Source organism: Setaria italica, chromosome I, assembly GCF_000263155.2.
Source record: "Setaria italica strain Yugu1 chromosome I, Setaria_italica_v2.0, whole genome shotgun sequence".
NCBI classification, from domain to species: domain Eukaryota; kingdom Viridiplantae; phylum Streptophyta; class Magnoliopsida; order Poales; family Poaceae; genus Setaria; species Setaria italica.
The window spans coordinates 11,920,572-11,931,680 of NC_028450.1; the positions used below are offsets into that span (position 1 = coordinate 11,920,572).

Consider the following 11,109-nt stretch of genomic DNA (forward strand, 5'->3'; position numbering starts at 1 on the left):
ACATAGCAAAGATAACTGCATTGATCTTCCACCAGCGTGGCTCACTCACCCCAGCCACCCCTCGTTCCGAGCCACGACATGGTGGTGGCTCCATTTCTTCTTGTTCTTGCCCCTCAGGGGTGCGGATGTTGTCATCCCCATGACGTGGTCCTTAACCTCATTCAGGATCTTCCACCAATGCCTCATGCTAGGGCAGGCGGGGCACGCGGAGGTGTTGTCAACGTGGCGGAAGACGCGCAGAGCATCGCCTCGGGGGAAGGGCGTGGGGTAGCCGCACGATGGTCATCAGATGAGTCCGCCTCAGTCTGGGAGTCAAAGTTAGAGTCGAACGTATCAGCTAGAAGGGTCAACTTCCAAGGTGGCGACGAGGGTGCAGGGGTGGAGGAAGCCACCCCCACCGCTGGAGGAGGCTGGAAACGCGCTGGGGAGCCCCCAGCAGCTCCACGGCGACCATCCGCGAGCGATGGTGGGTTGAGATCGGTGGTGTTGGAGCGCGATCCTGATGACAAGCGCAACGGCAGGTTGAGGTCCGCGTCGATGTAGCACTGCCAAGAAGTTGGTATGGCCGGCGGCCAGCGACGCGGCGGGAGCGCGATGAGAAATCGCCACGGGAGCGAGACGACGAGGAGGAGACGCTTCAGGATTGCTCGATGTGCACGTGGGAGCCGGTGTCGGAGAGGTACCATGACAGGGAGCTGGAGGAAGCGAGGGCCAAGGGGGAGATGGATCGCTTCATGGCGTTGGTCGGGCTGGAAGGGTGAGGCACGCGCGTCAAGGATGAGATGGTAGTGGAACTGGCGACGACGCCGATGGTGGGGGAAATGGCAAATAAATAAGGAGTTCCTCGCCTTCCAAGGGAAGTTGCGCCAACTTCCCTGGGAAGCTAGGCAACCGGTGCCTCTTGGGGATGGAAACCGGCTCCTCGAAGAACGTGCGGGAACAGGAACCGGTACGGCAACCGCCGGAGGCCGTGGCATCAAATAGTTGATCTGAATCATCGATGTGCAGATGAACAGCTACGAGGAGTAGGCAACGCCACCTCAGTGGCACTTTTTCATTTCCATAAAGAACCATAAAAGCTAATTCCTACGCAAGCGTGCAGTTGGTCCGGTGGTATGCATTGCCCGCCACAAACATGTGGTCTAGGTTCAACTTCTAAGGAGTCACTTTTTTCAAGCCATATTTTTATCAATTTTTCACTAGAGTATTCCTGGAGTAAAAACACTAACAACTTCACAAACAAATTTTTTTCAAGTGCCATGGGACCATCACAAATTGACAAATTCGGACAAAATCCAGATGGTTAACCATAGATAGGAACATCACAAATACAAACAAAGGAAACTATGTTAAGATTATTCACCAAAGCGAAGAACTTCACCATCTAGTTAATTAGTCTTGCCACCAAGCATCAATCCCGCAACAACAACAAATAAAGCAAGCAACACGTGCGCAAGTTTGACATTGTGCCTATAATTCCCAATGAACTTTAGCTTGGCAGTGGCCTTCTGAAGTTGTTGCCACACCATCTTGAGCTCATTCCTAATCTCTCTAAGCTCATTGTTAGCTTTTGCCAATTCTCCCTCCCACTTCTTTGCATCCTCCTCGCTCGCACCTTCTTCTTCATGAGCTTCATCAGAACACCAAAGGCCCTATCATCCCATTCTAGATCACCCAGGTCATGTAACCACATTGCTTCTTTTCATCCTGCAAATTAAACGCCCTTTTGCAAATTGCCATTGACAACAGTAACATGAAACCACAGAACCAATATCTCTATGAAGTAGGTAACCATTATCTTTGGGCAGCAAGCAAACCGACGGCTAGGATTGAAAAAGGTCTAAGAATACTTCACTACTACTCTCAACCCGTGATCGCACGTGCCTTCACGATGCCAACGAGTAGTGTCGTAGGAAGATGTCTCCAAGTAGTAGCTACCAATGGAAGAAGATGATGGAATACTCAAAATCTTCAAAAATTTCATTGTAACTTGAAATCAAAGTTTAGTTTTGCACTTCATAAACTATAGCCTATCAACTTCTAACACCAATCGGATGCAAATCTAAGTGTAGGATGAAATCAAAATCTACTGCCTTCAACCCAAATCCCCAATTCCAGAAAATCCCCTTCCCTCTGACGAAAGGGGAAAGTAGCGGCACAAAATAGGGGACTAACCTAACCATAGCTCCTACTCCTCCCTTCGTAGTTAGGATGCGGCATTCCCGCTACCCATTGCAGATCTGCGTACCAACACCTCTAGGCTCAAGTCTTTGCCACAACCAATAGGAGCGTGTCGGCGAGTCCCTTGTAGTGTACGCTATTGCAGATATACCTGTTGCTCTGGCCTACAACTGGGAAGTGGACAACACTTATTAGAACTGTAATATAAGGAAGCTGCCTTGTTCAAAAACCATAAACTGCATTATATCTCAGTGGTAGTGCTGACTCTCAGAATCAAGAGGTCACAAGTTTGACTCCTGCTCTGGACACTCTTACATTTTTATTTTCCTCCCTTTCATCACAGGCTGACTTGTGGGACCCTGCTAGATTTTATGACGAATTGGAATACTTTATTTCTCAATACATGCTTGCATGGGGGATCCCCCTCAGTTTATGACATTTTTGTACATCTTATTTTTCAACAAATGCTTACATGTGGGATCCTGGTTGGTCTTTGACGTTTTCACGGACCTTATATTGTCAAAAAACCACCATGTAATAGCGAGAGACGACTTATTTTTAGCTACAATAGTAACTTTTATGATATTCTGTAAGTTTGTCATTAAATTTTCTTGGATGTGAAACTTTATTATGTTTTCAGCTAGAAACATCATAGATCTATGATAAGAACAAATGTGTCATAAATTTTTTGCATCACAGATCAACACATTTCTTGTAGTGGAGGGAGGAGGAGGCTGGGGAGGAGCTAGAGGGAGCAGGGAGACTGGGGAGGAGTTAGCTAGAGGGAGGAGTAGGAAGGAAGAATAGGGAGGACGAGGAAGAGGAGCAAAGGGAGGAGGGATCGAGGAGCACAGATAAGGATAAGGGAGAGAGATAGAGTCGGAGAGAATTAAAGGCCGCCGGTGGATTTAGTTCCGGTTGGTGGCTCCAACTAGGACTAAAAGGACCCTTTTAAGTCCCGGTTGGTGGCTCCTACCAGGACTAAAAGTTCCCCTTTTAGTCCCGGTTGGAATCACCAACCGGGATTAAAAGTTCCCCTTTTAGTCCCGGGTCCGATTCGTTTCGAGATTTTTATCAAGGATCGGAAGTCGTGTCTCTATTAGTGAATCCTTCAAAAAGTTAGATGACTAAGCTAGGGCGTGTACAGTGGGGTGACATCATATGTCTAAAAGATGTGTCACTTACGGCTTTTGTCTAAAAGAAAACTCTTACATACAATCATTTATCCATTATAGAGAAAACTCTTATAGATCTGTTATTGTAGTCATATGCCACTCTACAATGATTTACTATTATGTTGACTATAAATTTAATTACATGGAGCCATGTTACTGACACCAGCCTTCTATTCTGCAGCTCTATTGTACACGCTCTAATACAATTGCAGATTGGACCTGTACTCGCCCCAAGTCTTACTTAGAAGCATTCTAGGACATTGACATGGTCTTCAACATGCTACTTTGACCAATCATATCTATAAAAGTAAGATTCAAATAGAAAAGATTACATATCATGATAGTTGGTTTAATGATGGATATAATAACACTATTTATATGTTAGTAATCTTTATGAATTTTTGTTATTCATAACCAAAGTTAAAAAAGTTTAACTTCTGAGAAACTTAGAAAAGCTTATGTTTGAGGAGAGAGAGTATATCTAAGACTATTGACTACTCCTTGCCATTGGGTGTTACGGGCGGATCCAACAGCTAGCTAGGGTCACCGGGTGTGCCCGGGAAGGGAACACACAAAAGATTTGAAGTTTACTTAGGTGGCGTTTGGTTTTGGAACATAGGTTGGGTTGGAGCTGACCCATTTCATGTTTGGATGAGTGGGTTGGAGCCGACCTAGTTTTTGTTTAGTTGAAGAGGTTGAGAGGGTTGGGATGAACGTTCTTTTAACACCGTTAGTTCTGGGCCCTACCTGTCAGCTGCGAGGCCCACCTGTCAGCTTCCTTTTATTTTTCTTTTTTTTAACTCTCGTTCATCTTCTTCCTCTGCCTGGCTGAGGCCCCCGCCGTTGGCCTGAGCCCTCCCCCACCACGCCAGCCTGAGGCTCCCCCGCCGCCGACCCGAGCTCCCCCCGCTGGGCCCGGCCCGAGCTCCCCCTCTGTAACGACCCCGGTTAAATCTTTCGAGTTAATCTTAATCTGAGTCCCCAAATTCCTCTGTCTCAGCTCTTCTCGTCTCAGCTCTTCTCGAGCAGGAGTGCTCCACTCCAGTTCCCGGTCCTGACCCCTGAAGGACCTAACCCACCCCGTCGGTTCCTTCTAAGTCTCAACAACAGTGACCCTTTCCATCTTGAACAGAGGAAAAACCGAGACTGACAGGTGGACCCGCAATCTTTTCCTCGGATCTCCCAAGGCAGATGCACTCGAGCGGCCTGCACCGCTTCAGAGCTCCCCCGCCACGTGGCTCAACTTCTCCGACGCCCGCCGCTCCACCCAGTCGCCGCCCGCGATAGGATGGATTCTTGCGCCCTCCTCCCCAATCGCAGGGGAAGCCCCTCTGCAACCCTTTCTGCAGCGCCTCGTCTCGCTCGCGCCCTCACCGGTCGCGCCTTGGTGCTCTGACGCTGCTGTGGCAGAGCTTTGCCGCTTGCTGCATCCAAACTGCCTCGCAGCTCGCGCCCATCATCATCTCATCTCACCGGATCCCCGGCTGCAAGGCCAGATGCCTTCCGGCTTTTCCGCAACCTCTACACAGTCGCGCTTGCCCGCGCAGCCGCAGCCGCCTGTCTTTTCACCGGTTGCAACCTCGCTTGTAGCGCCGTTCTCCCTGTCACACCCATCAAATCCACCGCATGACGACGCCCGCCTCTGCCAAGCCTCAACTACCGGCAAAATCGCGCCTGCGCCACCTTGTCTCCCGTGCCCAATAGCCGAGGACGCTATCTCCGAAGTCCTTTCCGCCACCCATCGCCGCTCAATCACCGCCATGGCAGCGCACTCCCTCCTTTTCTTCCGGTCTTCGTGCTACTCCAACTCCCTCTCTCTTCCGCGCAGCTATAAAAGGGAATACCAGAGCCCTACTGGAGTTTCCTTCGCCATCGTTGCCTCGCCGCCTTGTTCCTCTATTTTGGCTCGAGCGCCGCCACCTAAGTTCTTGAGGAACTCTCATAACCGCTCAACACCCGCCCCTCCCAATCCACCCAGCCGCCTACTCCTCCGTGCTGTGCTAAAGCTTCCTTGTTGCTCACAAGAAGCTCCGCCGCCGCTGGAGCACCGCCGGATATCGCCGCCACCCAAGCCTTAGTGCTTAAGACCTTCCGCCCAAGTCTACTCCTTCCCGACCCCAAAAGGCTTCACCTATAAACCGAAGGTAAGCTGCCGACCCCTCACCGGTTCGCCCGACCCTATCTGTTCGCCCGACCCCTTTTCCATCTCGCCTGACCCTGTCTGTTAGCCGACCCTTATCTGCCTCGCCCGAGGACTCGGCCGTATCTTTTCCCTTGACCCGAGGGTATCTGTGTAAGATTTCGGGGACTTCTCTGTAATAGATCTCAGGACCCCAAACATAGTTATCCCTTAAGGTTTAAGGGTCAGATCATAAGTTCTTCCAATCTGACCCTTGGTCTTGTTCTCTCTCCACTGAAGCTTGAACCCACACACTCTTTCTGTAGCTTGGCTACAAGTTTTAGGGCTAAGACTTGAGAGTGTTGCTGTTGAAATAACCGTCTAAACACTAACTCCTGCATTGCATTCGTGTAGAGTTTCATCTTGGTGACGGCGTCTACGAGCTGCACCCAGTGCCAGAAGATGGAGCTGTAGCTGAGCTACCAGTTTCAGAAGCCGAAGTTGCCCTAGCTGAAGAGCCGCTTCCCTCCCCTCCGCTTGAAGGCAAGCCCCGGAGCATGAACCCCAAAGTTTCCCAAACTTGCGCATGCCTTCTTTCTCATGTTTGTGCATTTACGTATAGGAGTTGTTTGCAACCTTAGATGCATGACATAGTTCCTTTGTTTTGAACACTAGTTGTTGGGCCGAGTAGTTGCTATGCTTAAATAGGAAACGGTAAAAGTCGAGTGATTTCCGGTCACTCGCGAGTTATAGGAGTTGGTTGTTCTCCTTCTGTTACAACTATAAGGACGGTGGACGGGGCAGGGTTTTGGTTAACTCTTTGGTGGTCGGTTGATCACCTCGTCTGTCTATGGAATCTGTTAAGGCCCGACAGTGTTGGTGTTCGTGATCAAGTGTTTGAAAGTACTAATCTCATACCTAGTATGGGATGGGGAAGCCTAGTACCTGATTGAACTAGGGTGTGGCTTATACCCCTGCTGTCCCTGGAACGAGGTTCCCATGGTGCATCATGTGGGTGTAAGTGCGGTCACAGTACGGTAGAGGCCGGGACTGTGGAGCATTGCATGCCAAGGGAAGTTTGGACCTGACACGCGCCTGAGAATTGATGGGGACGGCCGACACAGGAAGCGACCCTTGTGGTGCGCGGATGTCGTGAGATTAGGTTCGCCATGCATGGTTAAGAAACTCGGATCGATTCGTCTGCCTCTCACAGTTTGAGACTACTTGATCGCTATGCTGCACTGAGTAATAAAGGAGTCTGATGATGACATGGTCTTGATGATGAGCTTATACACATAAAGTTGGATCTATGTTTGCTTAGAGTAAGATGCCAACGTAGACTTGTTAATGAACTTAGAAACTGAGCTAAAACTTGAAAGCAAGGACCTAACGTAGTAGCTTTTGGCAAACAAACGCCTCAGCCAAAGAGCCTTGCATGTCTAGACCTGGTGGAGTAGTCTTACCACCGGTTGGTTAAGTCTTAGTGAGCTTAGAAGCCCAGCCTTGTTTGTGGCTCTCTTTTCAGGTGAAGTCGCAGCTCCTGAGTTTGCTTCCGCTAGCACTTGGCCGCCCCAGCTCCCTCCGGGTTGGACGGTTGAGTGGGATCCTTCCTCGGACGGCGAGGAAAGGGATCACTAATGTCCGGATCGGCCTCATCAGGGACATCCGACCCCGGCGCTAGCTCCCGCTACTTTACCCTTTTGCTGCTTTCGAATCCTGTAAAACTCTGATTTTGTTTTGATGTTGAACTAAATTGTCAAACTTGTTTAACTCAGTGGATCTGTTGTATTCTCTGGAACCCCTCACCTTCGTGTGAGTTTTCCTAATCCGGTCCTGTTAAGTGGTTAAATCGGAGGAAATCCGATGACACTTCGAGTTAACTTGACTAAGGCATGAGTGTCGCGTGTCAGGCGACTTAACCGTGCCTTAATCAAGGTAATCCGGGGTGGACGCCACACCCTCCCAGTGCTGGCCCGAGCTCCCCCGCCGCGCCGGCCCGAGCTAGCCCCCGCTGGCTGCCTAAGCCCCCTCCCCGCACCGGCCAGAGCTCCCCCGCGCCGGCCTGAGCTCCCCCGCCGCGCCCGAGGGAGGCAGCGCTCGAGGGCGAGACGGAGCCAAGGGAGGCGCGTGGGCGAGCGCAAGATGGAGGTCTCCGTCTGGGTCCACGGGATCCCACCGATTTGGAGGGATGAGTTGAACTCAGATCTTTGAGGAATATTCCTCTAGTGGGTTGGATCCAACCCCCACCCTCACCAATCAAATATGGGTCGAAGTGGGTCGGCTCCAACCCAACCCACTTCGACCCCAGAACCAAACACACCTTAGGGATTAGGGGCTAGCTGTGGAATCCTACTAAGGGGGTGTTTGGATACGAAGTGCTAAACCCTATAGGAGTGTCACATCGGATGTTCGGCTGCTAATTAGGACTAAACATGAGCTAATTATAAAACTAATTGCAGAACTCCTATACTAATTCGCGAGACGAATCTATTGAGCCTAATTAATCCATGATTAGCACATATTTACTGTAGCAGCACATTATCAAATCATGGACTAATTAGGTTTAATAGATTTGTCTCGCGAATTAGACTCCATATGTGCAATGGGTTTTATAAATAGTCTATGTTTAATACTCCTAATTAGTATCAAATATCCGATGTGACGGGTACTAAACTCTTTAGGAGGTGTATCCAAACACCCCCGAACAACGCGGAAGCTGGATGGAGTCTGATTACCCAACGCTGGCAGCATCCAACAGAAGAAAAGTCAAGGCAAAGGACATTACAATAGCTGTGCACAGTACTTATTCCCATTGTATTTCTGGATACAAGGATACCTTATTGTCTGCTTCGCAAGAAAGGGGTAAAAGAAAGGATAAGAAATTAAAGGAGCGGGCATATGAGTGAAAACGCCAACGCGCCAGTGAAAGAAGGAAAATCAACTGTCTACATACTTGCGCAACATAAAAGCTTTGTTCAGCGATTACCAACGCACTGGAAAAAAAAACGTAAGCTAGTTGTATCAATAAAGCAGATGGTTGCAAAAGGGAAAAAAACGAACGGTTCATTTCCAGACGGCAATACACAGGCCATCCGCCATAATCTAAAGCAAAATAGACGGCATTCCCATTCACCGTTTGCAACCACACTGCATATTATCAACAGTTTTTTTTTCCTGGACGGGGACGTTGATTAGTCATCGTTTCGACAGATTTCATGTGTATAATTGTTTATTTTTCACCCAAATCATCTGTATATAGCGCAGCAACAAAAGCTTTAATTTGCCCAATAATTTTAGCCATTTGCGGTAAAGAATCGGATGTTACCTCATCTTTACCAGATAGTGCTCCATGACGCATCGCTAATGGAGAAGACACACGGGCCCCGCGACGGATCTAGTTCATGCAACATCTTTGGAAACTTGGCCGGAGCGAGAATTGCGGGCTCGTCTGATTCCCTTTAATTTGGAAGATTCGAGAGATGCAGATCGATCAATTCTGGTTCGTTCTTTGCACCCGAAATGGGCTCTGCCTCGAGATCCACAACTCGGACGCACGCACAGCTTTTTGGAATCGCGTAGGCATCGAATCTTCTCTATTTATATTCAGGCACTTTTAATTTGTTGGCTGAGCATCAGCAAACCTGAGCAGGACTAGTGGCGCCTTGTGCCTTAGAGATCAGTGACTCACGAGCTGAGGCTAGCCACTCGTGTTAGATTTAACTTAGATTTAACACCCTCAAATTGGTGTTAAAATTTAACACATGTGAGGTGTTTGGATGATCTGTTAAATTTTAACACCAAAGGTTGGAATTGACACCATTGCCCCTCAATTACTCCTCCTTTCCCTCCTCTCCTTTGCCCCTCCTCAACTTCTTCCTTTACCGCTGACAAGATGCGCGCCACTGATGCCGCCGTCGTCGTGGAGCTCCGCCACCTCACGCGCCTCTGCGTCTGCTTCCGCCGCCGCGGGCCACATCCCGCGTCCCAACCCCTCGGTGCTGCCGCTCCGCCAGCCGCCGCAACGGGCGCCACCACCCGTCCAAGCAGAATGGCCCTGGTGGTGCGCCGACGGCGGAGCTCTTCACCACCTGCGCCGAGCAGGCACACGCGGCGACGCGGGCGTTCGCGGGGCACCTCCTCCACCTGATGCGCGCGGCCGCCTTGTGGATGAGGTTCGCGGAGTGGAGATTGGAGCCGCGGTGGTAATTGGTAAGGGGGAGCGCCATGGGAAGCGGCGGTGGCGATTGCGGCGACGGGGAGCGCGACGGCGCCCGGCGGCAGCGCGGCGCACAGCGGTCGGCAGCGTGCGGAGGCCCCTGGGCGGGAGTTGACGGCCTCGGCGACCTCCCGCCACTGCGGCTGGCGGAGGCTGCCGCGGTTGAGGTTGAGGTAGCGCGAGCCCCAGGCGTCAACGAGCTTCCCGTCCATCGCTCCTCCTGCTGCTCCTCCTCCCAGATCTCTACGCCTCACGACGACGAATCTCCGGCGGGAGCGGTACGCGTAGTTCCGCGACATGCGCGGGATGGAGCCTGTGGAGCTCCTGGGCTCCACGTGCTCCCGACCTGGGCGATGGTGGAGGAGATGCGGATGGGGATGGTGCTGGGAGGGGAGAAAGGGCTGGTGGGGAGGGGAGGACTTGCGGGCGATGATGGCGGAACTTCGGCGGCGGACTCGGCCAGGAGGAGGGGCGGCGCGGTGGATCTGACCAGGCGGAGAGGAGGAGCAGGAGGAAGAGGCCAGCGCTGGCGGTGGGTAGGGAGAGAGAAGAGGAGAGAGAGGGGGGGCAACCACAGAAAAGAGAGGGAGGGGGACCACTTTTAACACCTTTGGCACATTTTAACACCTCTCTTTTAACACTTGTGTTTGGCAGCCAAGGTGTTAAAAATGTGTTAAAAGGGGGTTGTTAAACTTTAACACCCCCTTCCCAAACAGGCCCTTAGTCTAGCATTATCTCAGCTTAGTTTAATCACAACCACTAATCATAAATAATGCGGAATACTTAGATTAGACTAACCAGAGCCTTGAGAATCCATTGATTTGCCTCTAATGTCGGTGTAGATGCTTATGTAGTAGTAGCAGTGAAGATTAACCACCAGATTAAGAACAAAGGTTCTCAATCTGATGATCCGTGGCCTGATCCGTGGCCTGAACGTGGGTACGAACTTCTACTTCTTTCAGTGCCCTTAGCAGTCGGATTATATCTGTTCATGTCGAAGAACATCGATTTCGGTGGCTAATCACGTCGTTAACTCGCAATTAGGAGGCCCTCATATATATATATATATATATATACTGCATACTGCATGCCATGATGTTGTGATTGAAGTCTGCGACGTCAATCATTCGGGCGCGAAAGACCATACCAAGCAGCATCCAAAATGTCACGAGAAGACAGTGCGCGATAGAGGACAAGGCAAAAGGAATAAACAGTGACTCTACTGTAGCCAGGACAATTATTGAGGAGAGGAGCGTCGTCCAGCTGTCCAGGCAACAGAAGAAGAGGAGACTCCCGAAGCATCTGCTGCGGCTATAAAAGGAGCTGCCAAGTGAAGCATTGAGCATCACTGAAGCAGACACCGAACCACCACCGTATCAAGCAACCACCAAAGAAGCAAGATCACCGAAGACCTCCAC

The 11,109-nt window shown here is 50.5% G+C and overlaps 1 protein-coding gene across 1 annotated transcript; it reads right to left on the reverse strand.

The window, feature by feature from the left end:
- Window positions 1-1,388: 1,388 nt before the first annotated feature.
- On the reverse strand, window positions 1,389-9,990 carry LOC106804218. Its single transcript, XM_014804907.1, has 2 exons — window positions 9,358-9,990; window positions 1,389-1,652 (listed from the first exon to the last, which is right to left on the reverse strand). Exons 1-2 carry the CDS (start codon window positions 9,988-9,990, stop codon window positions 1,389-1,391), a joined length of 897 nt encoding a protein of 298 aa, XP_014660393.1.
- Window positions 9,991-11,109: the final 1,119 nt, after the last annotated feature.

What these genes read in the sequence shown, in the direction of transcription:
- LOC106804218 (XM_014804907.1), bottom strand. Translation starts at nt 9,990, where the DNA reads ATGTCGCGGAACTACGCGTACCGCTCCCGCCGGAGATTCGTCGTCGTG. An exon ending in TGGCGCGCATCTTGTCAGCG is followed by an intron (nt 1,653 to 9,357) that starts GTAAAGGAAGAA and finishes ATGGGATGATAG; the next exon opens with GGCCTTTGGTGTTCTGATGA.